This window comes from Dendropsophus ebraccatus, chromosome 1, assembly GCF_027789765.1.
Source record: "Dendropsophus ebraccatus isolate aDenEbr1 chromosome 1, aDenEbr1.pat, whole genome shotgun sequence".
Lineage (NCBI taxonomy): Eukaryota > Metazoa > Chordata > Amphibia > Anura > Hylidae > Dendropsophus > Dendropsophus ebraccatus.
The window spans coordinates 186,549,881-186,577,368 of record NC_091454.1 but is presented as its reverse complement, the minus strand read 5'-3'; the positions used below and the strand labels follow the sequence as shown (position 1 = coordinate 186,577,368).

Here is a 27,488-nt window from a genome sequence, read left to right as displayed (position 1 = left end):
TTAAAAGGGATAATACTCACCTCACCCATCCCCTAGTCCCCACCACACTCCAGTCAGCACATGCTGGTGTAGCCAGTTACTGGCTATAACATGTCAAGACCACAGAGATCACCACAGAGGCCAGTGACTGGATACAGCAGAGCCATGTTGTTTCATGACCAGGGTGGCATTGGCTTAAGGGGAACAGAGGATTGAATAGGAGAGTTTTTATTTTTCATAGCATTGTAAGCTGTTACAGAAAAAAGTTCATGGAGCTAAAAAGCTCCGGTAATGTGCAGCGTAAGGGAAAATTAAAGAAATTAACCAGAAGGAAGAAAAGCATAGTTTTCTCACCTTTGTCGAGAAGACACTGTTCCACCGCTCTGTACTGTAGGGATTGGATGTGTTTCAGAGGGTGAAACCCATGCCCGCAGCAGCTTCTTCTTGCCAGAGCCTTCCACTTTATCAGAAACGTCAATGGTTGGGGTGGTCGATGATTTTACATTAGAAGCACTAGATTTATCGCTCGGAATAGAAATAGAGGGGAAAGAGCTAGGAAGGTTGTGTTGAGAGGACACAGTTTCAGGTGAAATTTGGTGGGCTAGATCACTCATATCAGCCTCTACTTTACTATCAGGAGAACTTGCTTCATTAGAGGTCGACTTGTCAGCCATGTTCTTGTTATTGTTGGCTGAAGACTCTTCTGATAGATCCCTCTTAGCCTGACCATTATCTTGATACATTCTTGAGTTGCTGTTTGTCTTTGCTGAGGAATGCCGACTAATTTCCATCTTGTCGTCTTTAACATCTAGCTGTTCATCATCTGAAGTGCCTTCTGGATTTTCAGGAATGACTGGAAGCTCGTCTAATCTGTAGCTGTAGTCTTCAATCGTAGGAGATGTCAGTTTCATGGTGGTCAAAGTCTGTCCTGAGTAACCTGGACTATCGAGAGGTGAAGCACCAACACGAGAAGCTTTCTCCATGACACTGTCATAGGAAAACCTCTCCTTGGGTTGAGGAGGTTGAACGTTCGTTGTATCAGACACAGGATCCTGAGTTTTGTTCAGTTTGGCACTTCTGGGCGCTGGCTTTGGAGGCACGGGCTTTTCATCTTCAGATTCTTTCTTAGTAGCAGACTGTACTCTTGGGGTTGGTTTTGGCACCTCTTTTACATAGTCACTGGATAGGTCTTTTTCTTCAGTAGATACAGCTGTTAAGTCTTTTCCATTAAGGGGTGAAGTCAAATCCCCATCTTCTTGATTTCTTCCAGAGTCATCAAGATCTGATGTAGACTTATTTTCTGATAGAGCTTCAGGTTCTTCATAGAAGGATGATGTCTCGGACAGTACAGGTAATATTCCTCTCACTAAATCTGCATCAACTACATTTTCATTCTCCGGCTGAGATGGTTTGCCTTTTAGTTGGTCGAGAAGACTCTTCACGTAAGTCTTTTTTGGTTTATTCTTTTCAGTAAAAGGAGCAACGACATTCACTTCTTTAGACTCTGACTGTTTGGTGGAACTTACACCTGATCTCCAGAACAAAGGGAATGAAGTCTTTTCAGTCTCAGCAGGTGATTCCTGACCTCCTTCACTTAATGTTGGGCTTTTCGGGGAGGAAGAGCCCTTGTCAAGTGAATGAGAGATGTAAGTGTTTTGAGGTGTGTGCAAATCAGCCTCAGGAGTGCCCTGCCCACCATAGAAAGAAGCAGCAAGAAAAGTAGTGCCAGAGACAGATGAAGAAGAGAGCTTGGCTTTGGTTTCAGCCTCTGAAGACACGTCCAGTCTGTAAAGAGGACAGAATAAAAATAAATCTGCAGGTCAGTTGACTCGCAGATACCAATATTACATTACTATGTCCACATGAAAATTACATTGTAAACCAATAGTTCTCGACTGCAGTCAAAGCTTAAGAGAACCGTATCTAACCACTATAGCTTACGGTGCATCAGCCATAATGGATCCCTTGACTAACATCATGGTTACTATAGAAACAACCAGCTAAAATATATGTAGAATCCAAGCAGATAACACATTAAATAGAAATAGGTCTGTGCTATCACAGGAGGTGCCAAGTCCCCAGGTTTCTACTAAGTAGCCCTATCAGCTAATGGCCGTTTTCCTCCTTTAATAATAAAAGGAAAAAACTCTCCAGATCAAATGACATTTCTTACCAACCTTGATACTCTTTCCAGATGACTAGAGAAACCCACTTAGATCTGTGCACTGCTCCCCATCATATTAAAGGGGTCATCCAGCGCTACAAAAAACATGGCCACTTTCCCCCTACTGTTGTCTCCAGTTTGGGTGGGGTTTTGAAACTCAGTTCCATCGAAGTAAATGGAGCTTAATTGCAAACCACACCTGAACTGGAGACAACAGTAGGGGGAAAAGTGGCCATGTTTTTGTAGCGCTGGATTACACCTTTAAGAGTCCTTATCAGACAATGACTAGTCTAAGCTTTACTCGTATTAAGAAGAAAGATGCCCAATGGAGTAAAGACAAACAAGAGGTGAATGTACTGGCTTTAGGACAAGGGGATTATGAAAGGTTTATTTGTATAACTATGCTTACTTCATATCCAGTAAAGGACAATGGTTACAGTTACACAAGTGTCTTTAAAGTATCTGACCTACTTAAAGGGAAGGTCTCAGACAACCCTTTTCGGCAAGGAGTCACAGAGGGTGAATAGCAGATTGCCCTGAATCTTGTTCCCTCTAAACACGTGATTTTGCTTGGGGGAATGGCAGCCAGTCAAGCATTATCCTTACATGAGTATTGGAGCTGCTAGTTTAGAGAAGCTCTGTTCTGAATCACAGAGAGTCTTGAGCTCAAGTCCACCCCCTGAGAAGCAGATATGGCTTTTAACCCCCGATTCCACTACAATGCAGCATATATGTATTCACTGAATAGCTGCTGAAAAGTCTATACTTTCCTTATAGTTAAATCTGTATTCTTGCAGCTAACATTTATCACCTAATTTTGGAGACTAAGATTAGTCCACCTTCCCACAAGTATGTGAGACACAAGTAAGCGTGACTCCCACTCTGGGGGCCAGACCCATCCATGTATCTCATGGTTGGCCAAACAGCTTCCTCTGAAACTGCTCTGATCACCTGCATCTACTTAAAGGGAATCTGTCAAAACTGCAGAATGCAGTAAATAGGCTACAAGTGTCGTTTTTAACTTTCTACCCATTAGAACTGCATGCTGATGCATAAAAGGATTACTAAGCTAGGTTATACAGCTCTACCAGGACTCCTAGCAAACATCTGCGTTTCGGCAACTATTTACATAAAAAACAGAATCAAATCCTACTAAAGTGAGATATCGGAGCTCCTTTATCATTAGAGTCTCTAAATACTGCAGTAGATAAACCAGCTATGATCCAAGGGTTCCATTCTTTCAGTGCGCCAGTACAAGGTCAGGACTTTATATCTCCAAACGGGCTTAAAGATTATTTTAAAACTTTATAGCCATGAAGGAAACTAAACATCGTTGTCATGATCTGAACTTGGTTCCCTTGTTATCACCACTGTCTGCAATGACTGGAAATCTACATCCAATGAACTATCTCCAGCTACGTCTCGCATACATACTTTCTAACAGTGACCTAATTGTCAAAGACATAGTACAGGGCTCCAGATGGCGACCAAAATGGTCGCCAATGCGACTAACATCTTGCAAATGGCGCCCAGATTTATTAATCTGGGCGCCATTTGCGACTGGCCCCGGCGGCGCGCTGTCTCTTTAAGGACTTCCGCCTTCCGCACGCTGCGCCGAATCACGTGACGCCTCTGCGGCCATCCGTCCAATGAATGACGGACGTGCTGGATGACGTGTGCGGGGACACGCTTCTCCAGTGACGTCATCAGCACGTCCGTCATTCATTGGACGGACGGCCGCAGAGGCGCCACACTCCTCCAGCGCTTCTCTCCCGCCTCTCCTCACCCGGCGCCGCGGTTCTTCAAGTTCACCCCAGCGGCACCAAGATTGTGGATAGTGTGTGAGTACAACCGGAGGGACGGCAGGGGTGGCGGCCGGCCAGTAATGTGTGTGGGGGGACCGCGACCTGGGATTGGTAGTGTGTCTGTTGTGATGGCGGCCAGGTGCGGTAGTCAGTGCGTGTGGGGTGCAAGGGGGGGGGGGGGTATGTATAGACTGCACAGTACCACTTCCCTCAGTGTCTGTATGTATAGACTGCACAGTACCACTTCCCTCAGTGTGTATGTATAGACTGCACAGTACCACTTCCCTCAGTGTCTGTATGTATATACACTGCACAGTACCACTTCCCTCAGTGTCTGTAGGTATAGTCACAGTACCACTTCCCTCAGTGTCTGTATGTATATACACTGCACAGTACCACTTCCCTCAGTGTCTGTATGTGTAATAGACTGCACAGTACCACTTCCCTCAGTGTCTGTATGTATATACACTGCACAGTACCACTTCCCTCAGTGTGTGTGTATGTATACACTGCACAGTACCACTTCCCATATACATTGCCACAGGGGCTATATGTCATCGGCTGCCGGGGGCTATATATATATTATATATATATATATATATATATATATATATAGTAGATCATTGCCGGTAAGATGGCAGCTGGCTGAGGGAACACACCGGCAGCAGGGGGGTATATGGTTGTCAAGAGAGAATCTAAAGGAGGATGCTGCCGTGGCCTCTGCACACAGTAAGTCCCATTAAACATAACATTAATTTTACATGTTTTAAAATGTTGGCGACCAAATATTCTATTTGGCACCTAAATTTTTCAGGTTAGGAGCCAATGGCTCCTAGGTAAATTTTTTAGTCTGGAGCCCTGTAGTAAGGAGGGCAGTGCGTGCATGGTTGTCACTCCTCAGAAAGTTACTGAAAGCAGTGTCGGGATAAGATGTCTTAAGACTATGAAGCAGAGCTATGATACCTGGGATGAGATTTCTCAATCTTGATGAGACACATCACCGATAAACAAGGCCATGTTGTTATTTTGCTTTAGCAGTCATAGACAAGGACCTGCTGATCAGAGAGCTATGGAAGTTTTGTGTATATTCCCTAGTGTTTGCTAAACTGCTCTATATAATGGGTTAACAGAAACCAGTAGAACAAGAAGCAGTAGCGCTTCCGTATTCCTCCCGGTGAGCTCATACCTGTGTAAATGATTAACATCAGACACCTGGAAAGTACATGCTTCTCTACCAGTACGGAGGAAAGCTCCGCTGCTCTATTGCCATATGAAGGGACAACATTTCCTCCTTAACATAAGCTATTGCCCTTCAACACGCTATGATCCTTGTGCTAATGTATCAAGTGGCACTTCACCTGGTTGTTCCCATACCCCCAAATCACAAATAGAGCACAACACCTTTTCTCGCTATAAAAACCCTTAAACGTGCTTCAACAGGGTGATTCCTTTAGGTAACAGAATATTCAGATAATTTGGAAACACTAGTTTCCTCTACAAACTATATCTAGCTCCAGCAACATTTAGTATTGGGGTTGATATGGGCCAAGGTACGATGTCAAGTTGGGAAAAATGGCTGCCGATTTTTCTCTACTGAGAAGATTTTTTAGATTAGGATGTACCACTATAAGTGCTAATACCTATGTATGATGGAAGATGAACACTGTAGGATGCCATTATTGGTATACCAAGGTATATTATTGTAAAGAGGTTGGTACTACTAGACAACTAGTATAGTCAGGCTCTAAAAATGTGACAACGGATACGGAATACTAAAGAACATGACTCTCTTCCCCTCTGCAATTTTTGCCTGTCTATATATCTAGTATATTCACCCACATTTATCATGGGATCTAAGCTCAGCTTACCAATTCCTATTGAAAGTGATACCGCAACATAAATCACACAAAAAGAGAAAGAAACTGACCTGGGTTTGACAGCTGAGGTTTTTGTATTTCTCTCAGGAGGAAAAGGCTCTGGTTTCTTTTCTTCTTCTTCTTCCATGTCTTCTGCAAATGGATTAAATGGGTTCTTCTTGGTTTGCGAATCGGAGGGAGCTCGAGAGCCGCTGGTTTTTGGTTCTTCCTTCTTTATAGGCACATTATTGAACTGCTCGACATTAGAGGTCTTAGGGGTTTCTTTCTTTCCTGTGACTAAGGAAAGCAGAGCTGACTTTTTGCTTTCTGGCTTCTTATTTTCTTTGGGCTCTTTTGGGGGATCAGAAGAGGCACTCGGACCTTTGTATTTGGAGTCTTCTGCCTGGGAACTTTCAGATTTAAGAGATGAATTTGAACTGGAGGAGGTGAGCCCTTTTTCAGGATAATTACTAGAAGAGCCTGAAGTTTCCTTGGATGTCTTGTAAGACAAGTTATCAGCGGATGCGTACATAGGATTTCTACGGATGATCTGTGGGGAGTTGGTCAGAGAATTGTCCTTAGGACTGTCACTTTTTGGTTCTGCTTCTTCCATATACACATGGTTTCCATTAATACACAAATTGGAGCGAGTGATTGGATCGTTCTTTGACTTCATGCCGGTAAAGAAAGAGAGCGTATCTTTTTTGTTTCCTGATGTTACCTGGCTCCACTGCTTGGTGTCTGCACTTGCTGTTCTTTTGTGCGTCATAATGTTTGGAAAATGTGGAAAGCGTCCTGGTAATCAGAATAAAAACCACATTAATAAAAAATGTTTCAGAAAAGAAAACGGGAGCATGAACATAAGCAATATATAAAAAGATGAACTTTTAATTGAATATTCAGCTTCAAAAAGCATTTGCTAGTTCAGGCTACGTTCACATTATCATTGTAGCTCCTGGATACTGCCAACTTATAATGGTGTTTGTCTTTTTTGACAGAAAAAGTGCTGCGTGCTGTGCTATTCTCCCCATAAAACAGGAGCCTCAAATGAAGTGTCAGTACAGCCTTATATATAAATTAAAGTAACTCGAAGGGGTTATTGAGCGTTAGACAAAGCACAGCTACTTACTTGCAAGAACAGCACCACCCCTGTCCTCAGGTTGTGTGTGGTTTTACAGTTTAGCTCCATTCCCTTCAATAGAACCGAGCTACAAAACCCACAACCAAACTGAGGACAGGAGTGGTGCTTTTTCTGGAAGATAGCGGCCATGTTTTTCAAAGCCTGTATAATAATTCAATGTATTAAGAAAGTTGCAAGGGGTTCTCAGGGCTTTAGGAAACTGAGGGTCTGTCCTCAAAATTGGCATGTTCATTAGATCCACGAGGGTCCAACTCTCTAAACCCACACTGATCAGAAGTGTAAAGGGGCCATGGTGCTTGTGAGAGTGCTGCAGCCTTGTCATTGTTTATCTCTGCAAGCGCCATACCATCGGTAACAGCAGCGCAAGGTACTACTGTGTCGTCCCATTCCCTTGAATGGGACAATGGTGCAGTACCATGAACTGCTGCTATGAATGGTAAGGCATATGCACAGAGTTTTTTTCTTGTTATGTGCAATAAGGTTACAAGGTTACTCATTAGAAAACTCACTCTCAGACACTGGAGATCCTGAAGCCTGGTTAAAATCAGATGAAAAATCCCCAGGCTTAAGAACTGTTCTTTGAGATGGAGATGGAGGAAGTGTGGGCAAGACAGACATGGACTGGGACATGGAGTTTTTCTTAAGGCCTGGTTTGGAAAATAGGTTCTTCAGCTTGGATTTTTTCTTTTCTCCTTCAGGCATTTCATCGTCACTTTCATCTCCATATTCATTCATGCTGGGAACTATGGCTGAAGCGGTGTCTGGTAGCCCATCTGAACGTTTCCCTTTAATCTTGTCTTTGAGCTTCCCAAAGGGTGAGCGAGATTTTTCTTTCATGGACAGGTCAAACATGCTGGCCGTCATATTGTTTCTCTTAAACTCTACTTCCACTTCAATCTGGCCACGGTCTTTTTCCTTCTTTCCAGGTTTTGACTTCAGGGGATACCATCTAGAAGGGAAGAGGTACAATTATATTAATAATTTGGATAAGACTTCCTGATCATAATTCCGTCACTTAGCTTGGGTATAGTCACAGAAATCTTTGTGTTCCATTTCTACTAATGGGGCTTGCAGGAATTACATGGGCAGCCAAGTGTAGCACCATAGTGAATGTGATCATTTGACTCTATGGAGAAAGTGCATTTCTGAGACCCTCTAAAGATGGTAATAAGCAGCTCTGTGCGGTTGAATCAAGGACACGTTGTACGCAGTTCAGTCAGGACATTCCTACAGTGAGCCCTATCATTACAGCACCTTTACCAGGTCACCTCTGCAAGCCATCGGATGTCGTGTCAACACAAACCATAGTCATAGTCTCTGTGTTTGTAGAAACAAACCCAAGAAGCTGGTCACTAGGGATCAGTATCTATCCATAAGGGTGACTGACAGAATGAGAACACTGTTTAGTCCTTAAACAACCTGCTCCTTTTCTAATCTGTTTTGTATTACTGCAAACAGTAAGCTGACCGTGGGCATTTGAAAGTAGTTGACCTCCCCCTCCGCCATGACTCCCAACTCCAATGCCAGTCGCCCCCCCCCCCCCCCAGAGGGAATAAATTAAATTCAATGGCGCCGATACCGATTGGTAAACGGTTCCGAAGGCCAGAGAATAAAAAATAAGCAGATAAGTAATACACACAGGGCAGGTCCTACTATACAAAGAGCTGTTAGAAGTTATAAATAAGGGGCATTTTACATAAACTGATCTTTGGCTGCAAACGAGCACTGATCAGCAAGATTGGCATAGCATTGTATCGTTTGTGCAGCCATTTAAATGTATTGGTCACAGTTTACACAGGGAGATGTGCAGCTAACAAATTTTACTGCCTGCAAAAAAGATGCGATCAGCTGACAAGCGGGCATTTCCCACTTTTACATGAGCCGAATAATGGCCGAAGGAGCGTTTCTAGCAATGCTCACAGCCATAATCACCCTGTGTAAAATGGCCTCTTAGAGAGGCTGACTATACTTCCTATAGGGCTGACTATACTTCCTATAGGAGTGCCAAGGATGTGTAGAGAGGCTATTAGACGGCTAATCGATGTATATTCTTCCCTAAGACCACATCCTCACACCTAGGAAAGCATGTGGCTGAAACCATGCCCCCATGCATTTACCAATAGCCAAGCAATCTTGTCAGGATTGATCTACTGATGATCTACTGATGTATGAGAAAATGTTGCCCAATATATTTTTCTACTGAAATACCCATGCTAACTGGATGGAAAATCTAAAGTAGTAAAATCTCGGCACTCATGTCTTGCTGCAATTCCACATTTATTTATTTGAACTTAGACCCAGGTCGGAACGCGTGCAGTGTCCTTTCTCAACAGCACGGATGGAAAATCTAACAGATCACATAGGCCATGGTTCCAGATGGTTTATAGCGCTGTATATTGATTATTGAAGATATGGTAACCTTTGGGACCACTGTATACACGATGACCCCAGGCACCAATACATAAAATGGAATGTCTTTGCTATACATATAACTAGCACAGTCTAATCTGTTATAAGAGCCCTTAATCTCTCCTATTTCCAGTTCTCCATGTATGGCTTCCACCCGGCTGCTCTCTCCCCGCCCGGCAGCTCCTGACCGCCCCAGACAATAAGCTTCTTTAGGTTTCTCTCGGCTCTGGATAGATTCATTAAGTCCAGTAACAAGATGTGCAGTCATGAGGAACAAGGGAGCCAGGAATGCAGACCTAAGCCCGGCTGGAATGATTCCATAGCATGGGGGACCGGCTACACATTACAACTAAACTACTTCATCTGAGACTTCAAGAGAAAACTCCACTTGTGCTGAAAGTTAAATTGCTGTCATGTGAACAAAGCGTCCAGTGTCCAGAGATATACCAGAGTACAGCCGTATACATCCAATGGATGTATGGCACATAGTAACACATAAGATAATAGACCTGTATACGTGTTACACGTATACAGACAAATAGCACTGTTATTCTATGATATGGAACTGTGATGTAGTCGTGTGTATGAGGCCTTCGCGTAATGTGCATGGGATTTTCCATTAGAAGCAGATGCCAGGACTCCCACCTATAACAGGCAGAGGAGCTCAAGGAAAACAAATAAAACTCTCCTAAAAACAGCTGACGTCCAAGGAGTAGTAGGCGCCAGATCTGTTATGTGGATGCATTACACAACGTCTCAATAATTCTAGAGTGGGCATGGGGTACTTATATAGTATGTATAGTAGGCACTTGTGCTCATAACCAGGACTGTTTAAAGTGCAAATGAATCATAAGGTACTTGTAAGGATCAGGAAAATAGTTTAATAACCGGCATCTAATGAACACTTTAGGGCTATATAATTTCACCTGGCATGCAGGGCCGACCTGGGAGGTGAGGTGAAGAGCTGGTTTTATACTGCTGGAGCTACATTATAATAGTGCTGCCTAATATATGTAAAATGGTCCTGGCTTGGAAAAGAAACAATAGTTCTATGGCAGTCATAAAAAGGGAGCTTAGCCACATACGTAAACATTCACTGCATTCACGTGCTGTCATATACAGATAAATAGCGAGATGTGATGAGTAATACCCTATGTATGAAGTCTGGCCTCTTTATAATGTCACACCTAAATGACAACGTAACCACAGCTAAAAATAAACCTCTCTATCATCCCCAACGCAATGACGTCACCACGATATGTGCCAGAGAGATAGTGCACGGCAAGCAGTTCATAGTGGACACGCAAAGTTCAATTGCCTCTTAAAGGGGTTGAGCAGAGCAGATATTTTCTTCACGTATTATTTCACCTACCATCCCTTGCCCAGATGATAGGCTATCGATATCAGATCAGTGAGGGTCTGACTTCTAGTGAGCACTATAACCACTTTACTGTTTACCAGGCACAGCGCTGTACATCCTGTAGTGGCTGTGTCCAGTACTGCAGCTCAGTCCCCATTCAGTCAAGTAAACAGGGCTGAACTGCAATACCGGGCACAGCCACTACAGTATGTACAGAGCTGTGCCTAGTAAACAGTGAAGACCATGGTGCTTGGCCCTTTCACTGGTTGATTGGTAGTGTTACCCATGTCTGGAGAGGTTGTATCTACAGGCTGTTTCTCTGACCTGGACAATCCCTGTAAAAGGTCTGGCAATTCTAACAGACAAGAATTGTTGCCTCCACCATATGCACGAGGGGCTTTAGTGAACAGCATTACTCATCTCCTGCTGGATAATCTTTGGATAAAGACAGTGTTGAGAATGGGATGAAGAATAATACGGCTTAAGTAAAGCAGTGAGCATGCCAACATACAGTGAAAGAGTTAATGCCATTAGGTAGGATTGAGGTGCAACCACACTATTACATACCTAATGACGGAGTGTATATGTACATCATGTATAATGGAGCGTGCAGTTATCATGGGAGAATCTGGGTATAATTTTACTACCTAGCCCATAATATAGGAGGACAATAGAGATTGTTCTATGCCATGTGCATACGGCAGATTGCACATCACATCAATGCTCTTCCCTCCTGCCAACACCTTAGGAGTGTTCAGGGCTCACATGGCGCTGACACCAGCCCAGAGTTCGGCCCAGTGACAGGATTGCTTACTCTGATACACTGTAACAGAATGCAGCTGTGTGATAGCAGAATTAGAGCTGTATACAAAGTTAGAAAGTTGCAGAACTGTTAGTTATACAATGAGTAAACTGCTTTAATTAGAATGGATGGAGTCCTATAATAAGCAGGACATCCAAACAGTATAGAAATAAAGTGGTGAGAATTCCCAGCTGTGTACAGTGCAGGAGACCTGTACAATAGTGCTGCCGCCTGAAATCCGCTGACTGGCTGTACAACTCTATAGAGAAGCGTCCAGAGGAGGTAGAGGTGCACACAGGCGGCATGCGGGAGACCCAATAAAGCCGAGGCACTGAAATACAGTCAGGTTACATTAGAATGACGACCCACAACCAATGGCCGCCTATGAGGAAACCATGGGTCCCAACAAAAATAGAAGAGTATCTCAGCTCTACCTCCATTTAGCTCCTACTTGTCTTTCATTCTATTTAGTCTCATATATGAAGAAATCTTTCATACGAGTCTGGTCATTTTGGACGGGTGCATTGCGGTTATGAAGGGGTTACGCAGCGGTTCAGCATCATGAAGGTGACTGCGGAGGGAGCGGGTGATTAGATGTTCTAGATGCCAGGCTTGTTTTTGTACAATCTATGGATGGAGTCTGGCTGGAATGTCTGGGGGAGGGGGGGAGGTGCCCGTAACCAAATAGCCAAGTGCAAGGAGTCAAAGGCAAGATAAGCCGCTCAGGGTTACTGGAAAACAGCGCACTGCCTCTACTCCATGTCCAAATATCTGCATGGAAAGGTCAGCTCAAGGCTAACGGCTGACATAGGGGGCTGGACTGAGCATCTATGGACCCCCATAACACCTGATGCAGCCCACAGCATGAGGTGCTAGAAATGTATGAAATAACATTGGGAGCTCTCATGGATTATCTTGCTGTCAGGTGACTGCAGCTGTTTCTTCTCCTCTGACGACCAGAAGCCTACACCGACAGGAATGGAGGTCTCACTATGATGTCTATTGTGTCTAAGCGGAGAAGGCTTAAAGGGGTTGTCCAGCGAAAATCTTTTCCTTTCAAATCAACTGGTGTCAGAAAGTTATATAGATTTGTAATTTACTTCTATTAAAAAATCTCAAGTCTTTCCATACTTATTAGCTGCTGTATGTCCTGCAGGAAATGTTTTATTTTCAGTCTGACACAGTGCTCTCTGCTGACATCTCTGGCTGAGACAGGAACTGTCCAGAGCAGGAGAGGTTTTTTATGGGGCGTCATAGAAAACCAAAACAGAGTTCCTGTCTCGGCCAGAGATGTCAGCAGAGAGCACTGTGTCAGACTTAAAAATAAAACATTTCCTGCATGACATACAGTAGCTAATAAGTATGGAAGACTTGAGATTTTTTAATAGAAGTAAATTACAAATCTATATAACTTTTTGATATCAGTTGATTTGAAAGAAAAAGATTTTCGCAGGACAACCCCTTTAAGGAATAGGTTTAGGTTACAGTTATATGCTACTACGACAACACTTCACTACTAGCACGACAGTCTAGTCATAGTAATCTAAATTATATATATATATATATATAAAACGAATGTATAGTAAAAGCTATTTATTTATGTGAAGTACATTGGATATAATATCTTCCATGTAGAGATGGAATCATATGACCTTCCAAGCACAAGCCTGAAGCAATGCTACTGGGAGGAAAAGACAATAGGTCTCCATGTCATTTTTGTGATAGGCAGAGAGCGGTTTAAGCCCCTCCTCCCACCCTGAACAGACGGACACTTGCTTGGCCAATGGATATTCCATATATATGGCCAGGTTACAAAGGAGATAGACGTCCATGTACACTGTGATCTGCTACACAAGACACAAAGTAGATGGGCTCATACTATCCTAGTTTCAGTAACATGTAGTTGAAGCTCCAGAAGTATTGACATCTCTGGGACTTTTTATTGGTAACCAAAGGAAGACAAAGCAAATTTAAACAAACTAAACAAACAGGTTAAACAATTCAATGGACAATATCACCAAAACATTTCACATGTGTTCTTGTCTCTATGGAAGCGGTACATTTCACCCTTTATTTTGCCTTACGGCTGAAAGAAACTTCCTATCTGACCTTTTGGAAGGATACAAAAATATCAAAGAAGAAGCCTCTGTAACAGCAGCGACAGGATATACGGGCCGTAAAACAAGTGCACCGAGCACAAAGTCACCAAGCAGCGGATGATGTCAGGGCCGGGAGGAATGTGGTGGAACCTGTTACCTGCGTCACAAGACGGGACACCGGGAACTGAGCAGATACCGTGAGGCGGCACCCACATCACCTTATTATAGCTCACTAAACATGAAGGTGTGAAGGCAGCTCTATTCTGTGCAAAGTGTATTTATAACCCAAACACACCTGTACACAGAACAATGAATGAAATAAAGTTATATAACAAAACCCTATTCACTATATTTAGACATGGACATGATGTCTGTTCTGTGGGGAGAGTGTGTACTGGTGCAATAGAAACCAGGGTGAATCTCCACGCCTCAGAAAGTATCATTGGAGCCATGTGCCGCCCCTTATACTGGGCATCATGCAGAAGCTTCCTCCCAACATATGTATCTGCTAGGAATTTGGATTTAGTTCAACTGGTGTCAAAGTTAATGTAAATGATGTCTATCTCAAAAAATCTCAAGTCTTCCAGTACTTATCAGCTGCTGTATGTCCTGCAGGAAGTGGTGTATTCTTTCCAGTGTGACACAGTGCTCTCTGCTGCCATCTCTGTCAGTGTCAGGAACTGTCCAGAGTAGGAGAGAATTTCTATGGGGATTTGTTACTGCTCTGGACAGTTCCTGTCATGGACAGAGGTGGCAGCAGAGAGCACTGTGTCAGACTGGAAAGAATACACCACTTCCTGCAGGACATACAACGGCTGATAGGTACTGGAAGACTTAAGGTTTCTTTTTACTATAAGTTACTATAAGTTATAATTTACAAATCTATATAACTTTTTTTCCTCTAGACAAGCCCTTCCCCTCCACTAAATGTTCCCGCTTATTGCATGCTGTGGTGTGATCAGAGGTCTTTATAGGTGACACACAGCCATGTTGGGCTTCTTTTGTACAGTCACACTGGGTGTGGTAGTGATCTAATGGTTACACAAGGCAGGATCCTTACATCTACACCAGTAGTTGTAGTGTGGTGACTGGGAAGAATAAGGACTATAAAAATGGACTTACTGTAGGTGTCTGATAAATAATTCTTTAGGTCTGTCTCATATGGGAATCTAAGTATATTAAAAGGATTATATTATTTTGTGCTCTATAAAATGTAGGTGTTCATTTACATCAGGGATAGGGAACCTTGGCTCTCCAGCTGTTGCAAATCTACAATTCCCACCATGCCTGGACAGCCAAAGCTAAAACTTTGGCTGTCTAATGGGAGTTGTAGTTTTGCAACGGCTGAAGGTTCCTCCTCCCTGATTTATGTGTACATGAGAACTTTGTGAAGCACCAGGGGCCAGCTGCCATGGACTGATGTGCAGTTATTATATACAGTAGTGGATGTGTCAATGCACAAGAACTAGAACGGTCACCCTGGGACCCTATGCAACAACCTGAACTAATGTTGGGGCAAATAAGGCTATTCAATAGGGACCCTTCTAAGAATACAATAGAACAATTTGGTTGTTAGCAGAAGAAATTTGAAGAAAACCGCACTATAAGTAGTAACACTAAAGAGATGAAAAAGATTTGGTCGAGTGGACACAACCTGGTGGAGTGGGTGGAGGGGCATGACTTTAGGATGAGTGATGGCACACAGCTTATCACGAGGAGCATAGACACCAGAGGATATGGCCTCGCATGTCATTCATCAGACAGGAAATGTCACTATATGCACACAATGGTACAGACCTAAAATAGCTTCCTTACAGAATGCCATCTCATGTACACCAGACAAGAAAGAACACCCTGACCATACTTACAGAATTACAGGACACCCATCAGATGGCTATTAGGCACCGTGTCCGCCTAACTGGATTATAGGCCTCACCCCTTACAAGTGGCCTTTTCACATCAGATTAGGGCTCTGCTTACTTTGGTACATTCTGTTCAGTAAACCTCAGGTGCTTGCCGTGTGTCTGCCATGCGGTGAAAAACAAAAACTGGTTTATACTACTATGTCCTACCGATGTAACCGGACTATGAAAGTAACCGGACTATGAAAGTATCGTGAAAGGATTCTGAGGGAATCTACACTGTAAGAGCATGCAAATGGCAGGAGCTATCCTGTGTGTCACATGGTGATACATCTCATGGTGTACATGAGATGGCATTCTGTAAGGAAGCTATTTTAGGTCTGTACCATTGTACCTTTAAGTGCGACCACAGTGAATAGGACTATGGCACCTATGCAATGGTGCCAACTATCACATACCCCACAGGTTTCATGAAGGGGGTTTCATTCACCGAACATAAACAATAGCTTCATCCACTGACCGCAAGCACCAATGTGAGCAAACACCCCATAACATTTCATTAGGCAATGAATGAGTTCTTTCATAAGCAAAACTGGGAAATCCCTTTAAGCCGCTGCCTTCACGTTTCAGGTGCCTCAGACAGGGGGGCATACATCTTATGAATGCTTCAATAGAAGTGGTTTCTATCTAATTAACCCTATGATTAAATAATGTCATGATCGGGTTACCCCCTGTGCACCCTGTGATCGGGTAACCCTAGATCCCGAGCAGAAGCCACTCCTGTCCCTGTGCAGACATAAGCAGTATGTGACTGTAGCTTCTGCTCTGTATATGTAACATACACCACAGCGGACATGTGCCCACAGCGCTGAGGGTACAGATTACACATTAACCACCCTGCGGGGGGGCAGGAAGCCTCAGTAAATACACTGAATATTGATCTTGTACTGTTTGTTGATACAACATTGTGATTTCTCGTCTGTCATCTCATTACTTAGTGTACAGAAACCAAAACATTTTCTCTAAGGCCACAAGAAACACAAGGCTTATTCTCTCTGGTTATAAAACATACAACACATCCTGGTTGATGGAAGATGGAATGCCCCCTTCCCCAGCAATAAAACAATATCCCACCTCTCACCAAGTAACACTCAGGTAAGTCTGAGCAGCGGCTAAAGAATATTCCCACCACCATAGACAACCACACAAGTGCAGGGGGGGCTGCCAGCATGCATCATCTCCAGCAATGTTCCCCAACTTGTGGCAAAGCTACAACTTCATCATCATCATGTATCATGGCATGCTGGGGCTTGTAGTTTTTGCAATAGATGGTTGGGGATCAGTGATCTGGAGCATAGACATCCAGTGTAGTCACCTGTCAACTACAGAATTTTTAGCCAAACAAAAACTAGAAACAAGAAGAGACAAGGCCCAGGAACCAGCTAGTCAGCGTTCCTTGTGTCAGATGACTGAAATGACTGAATATAAATCCCAGTTGTCAGGACATCAACCAGAGTTCTTTATTAGGACATTACGCTACGGAGTTTACACCTATAGAATAGAATGAACTTTTAACAGGTTTGCTCTAATAATTCATGTGTAATACCCAGAAACCGTGATCTCATCTAATGGGAGAATATCACATGTGACAGTATACAGGCTGATAAACATGACACAATGCCAGCTGTCTCACCATCACCACTATGCTGCTGGCACCATCACTATGTGATCATCACTATGCTGCCGATAGTATCACTACATGATCATCACAATGCTGCCAGTACCATCACTATGTGACCATCACAATGCTGCCAATAGTATCACTGCATAATCATCACTGCAACCATCACAATACTGCCAGTGGTATCACTATGTGACCATCACAATGCTGCCAGTACCATCACTATGTGACCATCACAATGCTACCAGTAGTATCTCTATGTGACCATCACAATGCTGCCAGAACCATCACTATGTGACCACCACAATGCTGCCAGTAGTATCACTATGTGACCATCACAATGCTGCCAGTACCATCACTATGTGACCATCACAATGCTACCATTAGTATCTCTATGTGACCATCACAATGCTGCCAGTAGTATCACTATGTGACCATCACAATGCTGCCAGTACCATCACTATGTGACCATCACAATGCTACCAGTAGTATCTCTATGTGACCATCACAATGCTGCCAGTAGTATCACTATGTGACATCACAATGCTGCAAGTACCATCACTATGTGACCATCACAATGCTACCAGTAGTATCTCTATGTGACCATCACAATGCTGCCAGTAGTATCACTATGTGACCATCACAATGCTGCCAGTACCATCACTATGTGACCATCACAATGCTACCAGTAGTATCTCTATGTGACCATCACAATGCTGCCACAACCATCACTGTGACCACCACAATACTGCCAGTAGTATCACTGTGACCATCACAATGCTGCCAGTACCATCACTATGTGACCATCACAATGCTACCAGTAGTATCTCTATGTGACCATCACAATGCTGCCAGTAGTATCACTATGTGACCATCACAATGCTGCCAGTACCAACACTATGTAACCATCACAATGCTACCAGTAGTATCTCTATGTGACCATCACAATGCTGCCACAACCATCACTGTGACCACCACAATGCTGCCAGTAGTATCACTGTGACCATCACAATGCTGCCAGTACCATCACTATGTGACCATCACAATGCTACCAGTAGTATCTCTATGTGACCATCACAATGCTGCCAGAACCATCACTATGTGACCACCACAATGCTGCCAGTAGTATCACTACATAATCACCACAATGCTGCCAGTAGTATCACAATGTGACCATCACAATGCTGCCAATAGTATCACTGCATAATCATCACTATGCAACCATCACAATGCTGCCAGTAGTATCACTATGTGACCCTCACATTCACTTTATATTAACCCTTGATACAGCTATCATCATAATGATGCTTTAACCCTTAGGGCCCTAGCACACTGAGCAATAGGCGAGGAACTGAAGAGGAATCCGCTCTTAATTTCCGCTTTAAATTTCTCCCATAAAATATGTACAGAGCAATGTCCCATTGTGTTTCATGGAATTTCCACTCTGTTGTTTACACTGCAGAATTTCCAAGTAGAATTTTCTGCCGCAGATCCACTTTCCACCAGGAGGCGCCATTTACATTAAGCAAGAACGTCGGAATTCCGCGTCGGAATCCCACCGTGCTGCTTTGAGTGAAGGAGAGGGAATGCGCACGTCCGCTTCCTCATCTCTCTGCTCAAAGAAATGACATGTCACTTTTTTGGGCGGATTCTACTAGAGGAAACCTATAGAAGGGATTGAACTCCGCTTGAAATTCTGCCAGAATAAGAGAAGAGGAATTTTAAGCAGAAATCTTCCCTCTTCAGTTTCTCATCTATTGCTCAGTGTGCATGAGCCCTTACATTGCCAGCAGTTCCTAATATGTACATGTACAAGACCTGCAAACATCATGGTGACAGGTTCCTGCATATGGCTGTAACACATCATAACACTGGGAAATGCCCACCACCAACCTCATGTGCCACCACCATGGGGTCTATTTGCCTTATTGTCTATATTAAAAATGCACCAATGTGTTCCCCCGCCCTTCTGAGCACAAGGTGCCTGATAACCAGCAGGGTCTGCTGTACCTGGTATTACTGCTCCGCTACATGGACTGCAACACTAGAGCCGCCATTTCTACAACAAAGAAAACACCTTTTTCCTACTCTGACAACTTATTCAGTGTCATTAAAAGGGACTTTCCACAGCAAACATTTCTCTGCAGGATGTGTGAATGGAGTGGTGGTCGCTCCATTAATGTCTATGGGACAGCCAGCGCACTCCTGACCCCTGCAGTAGGATGCCCAGTGATCATACACTCCCGGTTCAGTCACAAGAGCCCCCCTAGTCCCTGATAGTGTTTGTTACAGAACCCAGCATGGACAGTCATAGGATATAAGCAGACGAATTGCTCAGCACTGGTTGGTAACGTGCCACCTCCACATCATGGACTTTCCCACCGTTATAGGGAAAGGGTTTATGGCTCTGGATGTTTTGGGGTTTGACAGGTCACCTGCACAATGTAGATGATGCACCGTCACACCCGTGACCTGAAACATTGCCCTGTGAAGAATCACTGTATACTCAGCGCTATATACTTCTGTCACATTTACCTTTAATGACACCAAAGTAGCAGATGTGTCATAGAGTGACTGGATCTCCAGCCATCTCCAACATCTAACAGCGGCTCACCTGGCAAACAACCATACAACCCATCCCTGCTGCTATCCCACTGAATAGGTGACCTCCTTGTTTCCCAAAAATATATAAGGACTAAGAATGTGCTTCTTCAGTCAAAGCCAATACTATATACAATACATGCCAGTGGTCATAATCTACACAAACATGCATTGTAACATGTCACACACCGGTATACAGATGATGTGAGTGGAGATAGGGGACAGTGTAATGGCTAATCACCACCCAACCCCTTTGTTCTGGGAGAGATAAACCGCAGCCAGTACTCTCTGGCTGCAGCTCACCCCTACCCAAACAGAACACAGGATTGTTCTTCTGTGTTGAACATTCCTGTGTATGGGAAGGCAGGGGGTGAGAGATAACGGACAGCCAAATGATGGTTATTGAAGATGTATGGTCACCTTTAAAGAAGTTGCTCTGTCATAGGGCGAAGTCATTCCAGACATCTCCAAGGAATCAGAACAACTTTTCAAGACTAAACTATGGTTATGAAATATCCATGAGATGTTGGGGGGCCTTGAGGACTAGGGTTGAGGAACCATCCTGCCGCAGCATAGGGGGGCTGGTAAGAAGTTATAGTGAATAAGGACACCTGCATGATGGTAAAGTATGTGAGATCAGGGACTGGACCCCAGTGTTAGATCAGACACCTGACCGCTCTATTCTCCACTGTCAAGATCAGTGCCAGTTCGAGGGACTGTTCACACTGGACCACGGCTGAGCAGGTCTCCAGGGAATAAGCAGATCTTGTGGAACTGCTCAGGAGGGGAATACGTTTCTTAGGGTGCGTTCACATGTACAGGATCTGCAGCAGATTTGATGGCCTAGAATTGATTTGCTTTGAATCTGCAGCAGATCCTGTATGTGTGAACGCACCCTTAAAAAGTGAAATAGACGCCACAACTGGCCTCCACAATGAGGAGGGGGTGGTCCCACCTGCTGGCTCTTCTCTATCACCTCCACATATCCTCATATAGGAGAAGGAATTATTCACCTATAGCACTTGCTGCAACACTATAACTCCCAGCATGCCCAGGTGGACAAAAGCTGTTGAGGTATGCTGGGAGTTGTAGTTCTGTAACAGCTGGTGAGGCACTGGTTGGAGAACAACCAATCAGATTGCTGCTTTCATTTCCCAGGCCTAAGAGCTGCTCTCTGATTGGCTGCCCCATCTCCCGCACTATAAGGCACTGGTGCGGATACTCACTGGACCTTCCTGCGGTTCTTGGTCTGGTGCAGCTCCCACAGGTTGAGGTCCAGCTGTCCCAGGAACTTGTCCATCCCGACCAGGGCCCGGTGCATGACGATGACGCGCACGGTGCAGCGCTCCTGGTTGTTGCTGTGCAGGAGCGGCACCTCGAAGCTGGCTTCCTCCTTCCATACCGGCGCCAGGCACTTCTCGGCCACGGTGGTCGAGTACTTCTCCTTCCCCAGCTGGATGATGGCGTAGGCATCATTGGTCCCCGCTTTGCCCTTTGACCTCAGCCCTTTGGCTTGTAGGACCGTGACCTGGACGTGTGTGGGGAACCAGGTCTGTGACTGCTGGGCTAGAGACATGGTTACCGCCGTCACCTGCTGCTTACTGTGTGCCCAGCGGGGCGGGGACCGAACTATTATAAAGAATCTACAGGTGGGCGGGGCTCCCGAGAGACGTGACCTCCTCTCCCTGACAACCTGCTGCCTGCCTGCGGCATCCCGTGGTCGCTTGGTAACGCCGCCGTCACGTGGTCAGGGCGCCGGCCAATTAGCCTGGGCGCGCGATCTCGCGCAGAACACCTTGTCCTCAAGCAACTTTATTGATAACTCCTGTAAAAACGTTTATAGCAGCAGTTCTCTATGTAGATCAGAGCACCATGTAATCTAATGTTCAGTGCCCTGCGTACATACACCACGTGATAGCCATACTAAACCTTCATACCCCGGCCACAGGAGAGAGGGTGACTGCAGGGTCCCCCAGTGCACACAGGTCCTGCGCCCCCCCTGGCTGTATAGCCTGTATGTGGAGAAACACCTTCCATCCACAGGAGAGGGGGTCACTGCAGGGTCCCCCAGTGCACACAGGTCCTGCGCCCCCCCTGGCTGTATAGCCTGTATGTGGAGAAACACCTTCCATCCACAGGAGAGGGGGTGACTGCAGGGTCCCCCAGTGCACACAGCTCCTGCGCCCCCCCTGGCTGTATAGCCTGTATGTGAAGCATCACTTACCTTCCATCCACAGGAGAGGGGGTGACTGCAGGGTCCCCCAGTGCACACAGGTCCTGTGCTCCCCCTGGCTGTATAGCCTGTATGTGAAGCATCACTTACCTTCCATCCACAGGAGAGGGGGTGACTGCAGGGTCCCCCAGTGCACACAGGTCCTGTGCTCCCCCTGGCTGTATAGCCTGTATGTGAAGCATCACTTACCTTCCATCCACAGGAGAGGGGGTGACTGCAGGGTCCCCCAGTGCACACAGCTCCTGTGCTCCCCCTGGCTGTATAGCCTGTATGTGGAGAAACACCTTCCATCCACAGGAGAGGGGGTGACTGCAGGGACCCCAGTGCACAGAGGTCCTGAGATCGCAGGGGATATAACTGCTGGGATCTGACATTAATCGCCCCTCCTATAGGAGATAAGGGGTCTAACTTGGGATACCCCTTTAACCGAGGGGGATAGCACACCCACGTATAATCACAGAGGTGAAGCAGCCAGACAGACATGGCCTTCCCTTATATTCAAACTATTGATTTGCGCTACTCAACAAAGGCGAATATGGATCCAGGATATAAAGTACAGTACTGTATATATGGGTCGTTTATACCCTATTCCACGGAACGATTATCGGCCACATTGTTCATGTCGGCTGATCGTGCAGTCATTTGTCTTTCAAGCATGTTGAAAAACTAACGACTGATATAGCAGCGATCTGCTGCCGTCACCCCGTGGCATAGGACCGGCGGCAGCAGACCGCCGCTATCCTCTATGGGCTGCCAAGATGATCTAGCAATCACCCGGGCAGCCCAACCACCCCCCAGCTCCCTGCAGCCCCTCCTGCACTCACCTGCTCGCTGCTGACGTGTGGAATAGCGGCGGCAGCGAGCGGGGAACGAGGAGCAAACGAGCTGTATGTCCAGCAGGAAGTGGTGTATTCTTTCCAGCCTGACACAATGCCCTCTGCTGCCACCTCTGTCCATGTCAGGAACTGTCCAGAGCAGCAGCAAATCCCCGCAGAAAACTTCTTCCGTTCTCCTGACTGGAAAGAATATCACTTCCTGTAGGACATACAGCAGCTAGTAGGTACTTTTTTTGGCTGGAGTATCCCTTTAATGACAAGCATTAGAGAAAACAAAATTGTAAGTACCATTGTAATCATAGTGACCCATATAGCATGACTTTAACCCAAAGCATGAAGTCCTAGTTTATATTTCTGCATGAGGAAAGTAGGGACACAGCTAATGTGGGCTAGTGGGGCATGTGCATACTATGCGAGATGCCAGATATGTTAGTATGCCAGAGTAGTTAGACAAAGGGTCAGCACAGAGAACTGAATCTTTTCCAGGTTGAAGCTAAAGTCCACTCACAGCTCCAGTGGAAGAACTGGTGTTACGGCATAGAAAATTGGCAAAGGTGAATCTTCCCATTTGGCTAATATCTGCCAGTGAGGACAACCAAGCCAGGTTTAAAAATAAAAGTTACCTGATAACTGAGCAGTGGCAGATTCATGTATTTTTATTTGAGATTCCTATATGATATTCTGCCCAATCTGGACCCCTGCCATTGTAATTATACTGTGTATTGCTGGGACTTACATATCACGTATTCTTTTATTCAGATTATGTGGAAAATAGCACATGTTGTAGAGTCTGGCAATACTGTCAGACTCAAAAGATTTCTTGACATCATGTAGTATGACACCTTGTCTGCTGATCTCCCCTGCAGGTGACATCTCTGAGTATACCGACGCAACAGAATACTTAAGATAATTGTCTACGTTAACAGCGATGAATACTTCAAAGTGTCACCCGGACTAAAAGTCGTCATTTCATTGTCTTCCATTGCCAAAATATGCCCTGATAAGACATAACATGACGACCTAATACTGTGTACAACGTGTCTGCATAACCCTGTAGGAAAAGAGCTGTGCTGCACTGTACAGTGGGGGAAAAGAAGTATTTGATACACCTTGCATGCCCTGCAGGATTTTAATCCAAGACGGTGTAGTGTGTTACTATTGCTAATCTTTCAGACTGTGGTCCCAGCTCTCTTTAGGTCATTGACCAGGTCCTCCTGTGTAGTTCTGGGCTGATTCATGACCTTTTTCAGAATCATCCTTACCCGTGGAGACTAAATTTTACATAGCTGACAATGTAAAGTACTGCAGGAGCCGCACTTTACATTGACTGCACTGCTTGTTTTGTGCGGCCGCTATTCAATGAATAGCGGCCACACAAAACTGACATGTCAGTTTTTTGTGTGGCCGGATGTGTGTTTACACTCCGGTCGGGATTCAATAGGAATTAATGCAAAGTATTTTCTCAATTGATAACGGCCGTTGCTGCCATCTACAACAACAGCCGTTATTAATTGAAAAAATGTGAACATAGCTTTAAAGTTGTGTCTACAATAAAAATTACAGAGTTCTCCATTCTTTTTAGGTGGGAAAACTTGCAAAATGGACAGTGTATCAAACACTTATTTTCACCACTGTATATTATGACACATTTCTTTTATACAAAGCACCCGCATCAATGTAGGTTTCGAAAACCCAGGAATAATATATCAAAAGCTAAAGCAAGGCTAATATGTTATAAAACACTATGAAGACGTTGGGTGCCATTTAGAAGCATGCCGCCATTGTACACAGTCACTATGAGGTTCCCAAAGATGCACATAGAGCTGAGTTTGCACCCTGCCTGATGTGAAAGACCTTTGGTCTTGGTATTTTCATTGACTGCTTGTTGTACTTTGGTAAAGATTTTCATTTCAAGAGCAATTTACTTCAGTTATAAAATAATAAAAGCATTTGCACACATCATTGACGTGAAGTAGATAGGTCTTGACTGACTTTATTATCATAGTTATAAATTAGTTTTAGAAGGAAGTTGTGTTGCTCTGAGGCTGGGGCTACAGACTCTTGTGTGATAACTTTCATTGCGTGACTTGTGTATAACAGATGTCTTAATGCTTTCTGATGTATTCCTTTGTCAAGGTGCAACGGTAGAACTACAATTCATTGTAGTTGTCTCCCTACTAAAACTCTCTAAGTGACCCTGGACTAGGTAGTGTATTGTAAATGCAGTAAACTAGTTTTCATAATGATATCTTTCACAGTCTGTAGTGGCATAGCTACCATGTAGGCAGACCACGCAACTGCTATAGGGCCCAGGCAGCTAGGGAGCCCGAGTCCCAGGGAAGCGTGGTCTGCCTTTAAGGTACTTCAAAGGAACGCTGCAGCACCTATCAGCCCCTGAGTTGACAATTCCCCCTCTGTATCGCACTGGCACCTAACCCCCTCTGGCGTAACATCACTTCCCTTCCCCCATACTCTGCTTAACACAGTGTTCCCTACTTCTGGCATGTTCCCATTACACGAGCGAGGTCACTCGCATGCCAAGAACCTGTTAAAATGATAAAACACTGTGCCGGGCAAAGTATGGGGGAAGAGGGGGGCGTACAGTATTCATAGGGCCCCGTACCATTTTTTGTTATGAGCTCCATGAATCCTAGCTGCACCCCTGTTCTAATGTGTGCCTTCCTATTGACGCAGGTAAGTCCAGCTCATGTCCACTTTGCACCACATCTTTGCCTACTAGCATCTACCTGCCCTGTTTGACTGACAGCCATTTATTAGAGAAGACATGGACTGGGCTTACCGGGACTCTTGCCGTGATGGGGAATGCCCCCTAGGCTCTCGAGCCTCCTTTACATAATAACAAAAAGGCTTCTATCTCAGCACTGGAAGGGACGATGGAGATATAAAGGTATGAATCACGAAAAACCTTATTTAGCCTGTTTTCCTGTCAACAGGTTCGCTTTAATGATCCAAACACACATTTCTAGTAAAATGCTGATTTTTTTTTTTATAACAATTTGTTCTGTTTATTATCAGTATTCAAAGCTGTCTGATTTTTTCCCATGTTTTTTCCTGTAATGTTGCTGAAATATAGATGTTAAAAATAGAACAAATGAACACAAATGATCTATGTGATCACCACCAGCCAGCTTTGCTTAGAGGTCTCCATAAATATCCTCCCCTGTGTGTCCTGCCTTGCCTGTGATAGAGCCTCAGTACCGGAGTGTCCCTTGACCTATGTTTGTATTCCCGGTGTCCTGATTTCTGGCTTGGCTTTTGACATTTCTTCTGACTCGTCCATGTGTTATGGACCCAGACTGTTTACCCTGCTACTATTGTGTTTTGTCTGTCTTGTCTGCGTTTTGTGTTACACCTGTTCAGGCCATGGACTGTCGCCCTGTTATCTGCTGCCATTTAGGGCAGTTGTGGTAAGCAGGCAGGGTCAGCGGGGCAGGTGTGAGTGCTAGGGTTTCACCTGTCTCTTGTCCACTAGTCCTGTACCTGACAATGCCTTAGTAGGTTCCTGTTACTGAATTCTGATAACTGATACCAATATGGACTATGTTACTATGATGTGTAATTAAACAAACCAACACCAAACTCATAAAAAACAAATAAATGTGATATAAAACCATACAAATGTTTTGTTAGTTTTTTTCAATAAAAAAAAAAAAACGAGTTATTTTGTGGTGTAGGTGTGCTGTATACATTGGGAAATCTCCTGCCATATATAATACATCCCAGTTGTCAGGACTGTGTCTTTGAGGAGCTTGTTGCGTCCCTCGGCTCGTGTTGTACGGCTGAGAAGGCGCTTATTTTCTTGAATTTGTTCTGTTTCTGTGTTTTGTTTTGCATTAGTCTGAACACTGGTTTATTTTGTCTGCTCACTTGATTTCATGGACACACCCGACTTCACCTGCTGAGTTCTGTCTGGCCATGTCATGGTTAATCTGTGTTTTGGTTCTGCTGTGACGGGCAGGTCTTCCTGCCAGTGGATGTGTTTTGTGGTGAGGTGCGTGTGGTTGGAGACCAGGGGGATGGTCCAATTGTATTCTGGACCTGATCCCGGGCCTCCTATATAACACCCCCAGTCTGTATACTCCTTGCTGGTTATTGAGCTTCTCTCTGCCTGCTATTCTGTATTTGTTCTGACCCTTCTGCTTTGTATATCTGACCTCCCTTGCTTGCCGCTTGCCCCTGACCATATTGCCTGTTCTCTTACTACGCCTATTGGATCCTGATTTTGTACTTTTGCTGCCCGACCGCTGTGACCTGAATTGCTGACTATTCTTATTGTGTTTGTTCCTCTTGTCTTGTCTTTTTTTTTCACGTATCCAGGCCAGGGACCGGCGCCCAGTTGCCCGTTGCCACTTTAGGGCAGATAGCGTGGGCATGACTGAGCTTAGGGTACACTGTCCGTGTCTCTCCTGCATCTCTCTGTGGCCTTAGTCATAACACCAGTTACTTGAGAGAGGAGTTACCCTGACATATACCTGCAATGAGTGCTGCAAAATGTTTAAATATTAGGAGTAAGGGTCTGTCTAATGCCATCTGGGCCCAGTGATTAGTGTGTTGTAATGTTTTCAGGGCAGCGATGCTCTTCTTGTTGGGTTAGGCGGGTGAGATTTAATGGAGGATTTACGTTCTCCCTACTCAAGTC

The 27,488-nt window shown here is 44.6% G+C and overlaps 1 protein-coding gene across 1 annotated transcript in view; it reads right to left on the bottom strand.

Moving 5' to 3' along the window:
• The window catches only part of RAB11FIP1 (RAB11 family interacting protein 1), a 28,192-nt gene extending 6,707 nt beyond the window's left edge, over window positions 1-21,485 (bottom strand). Inside the window, exons 1-4 of the mRNA XM_069986794.1 lie at window positions 20,986-21,485; window positions 7,455-7,894; window positions 5,876-6,599; window positions 334-1,764 (exon numbers count right to left, since the gene is read on the bottom strand). Of these exons, the coding sequence (XP_069842895.1) occupies window positions 334-1,764; window positions 5,876-6,599; window positions 7,455-7,894; window positions 20,986-21,335 (2,945 nt within the window). The 5' untranslated portion in view covers window positions 21,336-21,485. The remainder of the gene's footprint in view (window positions 1-333; window positions 1,765-5,875; window positions 6,600-7,454; window positions 7,895-20,985) is intronic.
• Between the last annotated feature and the right edge of the window lie 6,003 nt (window positions 21,486-27,488).